General features: G+C 34.2%; 1 protein-coding gene across 1 annotated transcript in view; it reads right to left on the bottom strand.

Moving 5' to 3' along the window:
* The window catches only part of TMTC2 (transmembrane and tetratricopeptide repeat containing 2), a 111,804-nt gene that overhangs the window by 24,308 nt on the left and 84,688 nt on the right, over positions 1-2,808 (bottom strand). Inside the window, exon 11 of the mRNA XM_015820778.1 lies at positions 2,598-2,661. Coding sequence (XP_015676264.1) covers positions 2,598-2,661 — 64 coding nt within the window. The remainder of the gene's footprint in view (positions 1-2,597; positions 2,662-2,808) is intronic.

Below are 2,808 nucleotides of genomic sequence, written 5' to 3'. Positions count from 1 at the left end.
AGGGAGATCAGGGATCACCCTGATCTCTGGGGGCAGCTCATTCCAGAGGGTGGGAGCTCCCACAGAGAAGGCCCTCCCCCTTGGGGTCGCCAGCCGGCACTGTCTGGCCGACGGCACCCTGAGGAGACCCACCCTGTGGGAGCGTACAGGCCGATGGGAGGTAATCTGTGGCAGAAGGCGGTCTCGAAGGTATCCCGGTTACTAATAAACTTTCATAGTTATTATTGCATTTGAACATGAGCTTCCCCAAGTACCAATCAAGAGTTAATGCAGATATGAGAAGCTTATTTATTAATAATCACATATCAAACTGAGATTCAGAATAAATAGTTTGTTTTTTTTATTTCAAGCATAATGATTGACTCATGGCTATACATGAGCTTAATGACTGGGGTTGGACTTGAACCTTGATTCTCCTGATCTTAAGCTGATATTTTAACCTTGTGCAAATGGAATCCAAGTTGTTTAAGCCAGTTCTGCATGGCTACATTATTTCATTGCATCATCTTATACCGTAGTAAAGAATAAAGTATTCTTAGTTAGAAAGAAGCACAACAGGTTGGTAACAAACTACATGGTGGTATAATTTATGAAAACACATGATTGTTATTAGAAGGACCAGAATGTGTTTCTAATTAAATAGTTATTAAAATAACATAGTTTCTTGGTAATATGTTCCAGAAAGTTGGGACATAAGTAAAGTTTCCTTGTTGAGCTAAATACCATGTATGGCAGAGATGTTTTGCTTGTACCAGCAGTTTGCTTTATTTGGTAGACTTCTGAACAAAATATTATGGATTAGAGATATAGAAGCCATTTACATACATAGAACCCACAAGCTATAAATACTTTCCATCCCTCATAAAATTATGCCATGGAACTGCACTTGTTTTGCCTAAAGGCATATCCAGGCCTTTTATTATGGGTGTTTGCATGTATGCATGTGCTCTTATGCTAATATACATGTAATAGTTAATCAAATCTTTCTGAATGGATAGAGCACAAACAGCTGCATTTGACAAGCTGATGAAGATATAGGGCTTAAAAACTGTACAAGTTTGACAGGCCTGATATGAGACTAGTTAGATTGTGTGATGTAGGTCATGACATGTAGGTCATGGTTGGGACTTAAAAATCTATGATCTGTTCAGCTTTTATTTGACACTTCAGAGTTATACTTCAAAGTGCTTATACTTTTTAAGAACATATGTGTGATTAATTTCAGCAGCCTTCTTTTAAGATAATAGCTTTTTCTTAAAAAAAGTTCAGACATCAAACACAATTCCTGAATGTTCTATCTTTATAGAAATATTGTTTCTTCCAACACAGGATTTCATTTGAAAGCACAGTCTCTGGTTTTGCAAAATGAAACTATTTGAATGCTTATAGTAAAAAATTACTCTTATTTGCATGTTTAAAGTACATAACATCTTGATTGATCATATAACACCACATTAATAAGATAATATATTGGACATGAATATATTCAGATATACTATCCATTGTGATAACTAAGCTGTTTTAACAACTGGAGAAGTCTATAATCAGGAATTAAGTTATAATCTCTAAGCAGAGTGATTTCCTTTACATGTAGGAATTTTAAAAAAATCTGGGTATATTTAGCCTAAAGAAGCAAAGGCTTAGTAGAAACATGAAAGTAGTTTTTAAATACTTGAAGAGCTGTCAAAAGAAGTTGTATATTCATTCCTTGTAGTACTTAAGATAATACAAACTTCAGTGGGTTGGCTGAAAGGAAAGTGATCGAGATTGAACTTTTCTGACTATTAGAGCTATTAAGCTATGGAACAGCCTGCCTCTTGAAGTTATGGCTGCTCAATCAGCCATTTATCTGGGCTAATCTGAGAATTCTGCCCAGGCATGGAATTATATTAGAAGACTTCAAAGTCCTTTCTAGGTCCATGATGATTCTACAATCCTTGTCTTTTATTATTTTTGCTGCTTTTAATATGTAAATAGAATAAAGAAAAACAATACCGAGATACAAAAAAGAAAGAAAAAATAATTAAAAAGCTGAATATCTTTCAACCTTCCCAGTTTTAAAATTTAGACAGCAATGCACTGTTTCTTTTCTTACCCTTCTATGAATTTGATCATCAGGAGAAATCTTTATGCAAAACTGACTCTTAATGCCTCTCCTCATGCACACTGCCAAATTCTTCAGGAAATCTTCTGGAGTAGATTTGAGGCGTCATGTTGGGGACAGTCAAAAATGTATCTGTCAAACCTTTTACTTTTGTGATCATCTCATTCCAGAAAGGAACAACTGATAATGAAACAGTTTCACCATCACTTTTTGAAATGAGAAAAGTTAGCCTTCACAGTGTGATAAAGAACCCAAATTTAAAATGTACAAATGAAAGGGAAAAAAGCATGCATATATAATAATTTTATCAACATAATTATCTACAATAATTAGTTGATAAATGTTAAGGTTAATTAGAGTGCTGCTGTGGGTTACTTTTAAAAATGCTTACAGACCAAAGCATTATTATAATAATTCTTCCGAATGTATTGGTTTTCTCTCTGTTATAACTCTCAAGATCTCTATAATGTATTTTCTTTAAGAAAGTACTTACATTAGGTCTTAGCTCAGCTGCCATTTTGTAATATTTTTCAGCTGCTTCATTGAGACTAGCTTGTCTATTGAGAGAAGAAAAAATCAGCAAGTTCAGTGAAATTCAATCTGGTACTGGAAAGTGAAAAATTAATTGAATCATTGGCATTAATAGTTAAAATACATTTTCAGCTACTGATTATGATGTGAATGATTAACTTTAAATGCAGTTT

The sequence above is a fragment of the Protobothrops mucrosquamatus genome, unplaced genomic scaffold (assembly GCF_001527695.2).
Source record: "Protobothrops mucrosquamatus isolate PMUCROS unplaced genomic scaffold, P.Mucros_1.0 scaffold1180, whole genome shotgun sequence".
In the NCBI taxonomy this organism is placed as follows: domain Eukaryota; kingdom Metazoa; phylum Chordata; class Lepidosauria; order Squamata; family Viperidae; genus Protobothrops; species Protobothrops mucrosquamatus.
This window is presented reverse-complemented; position numbering and strand designations above follow the sequence as displayed.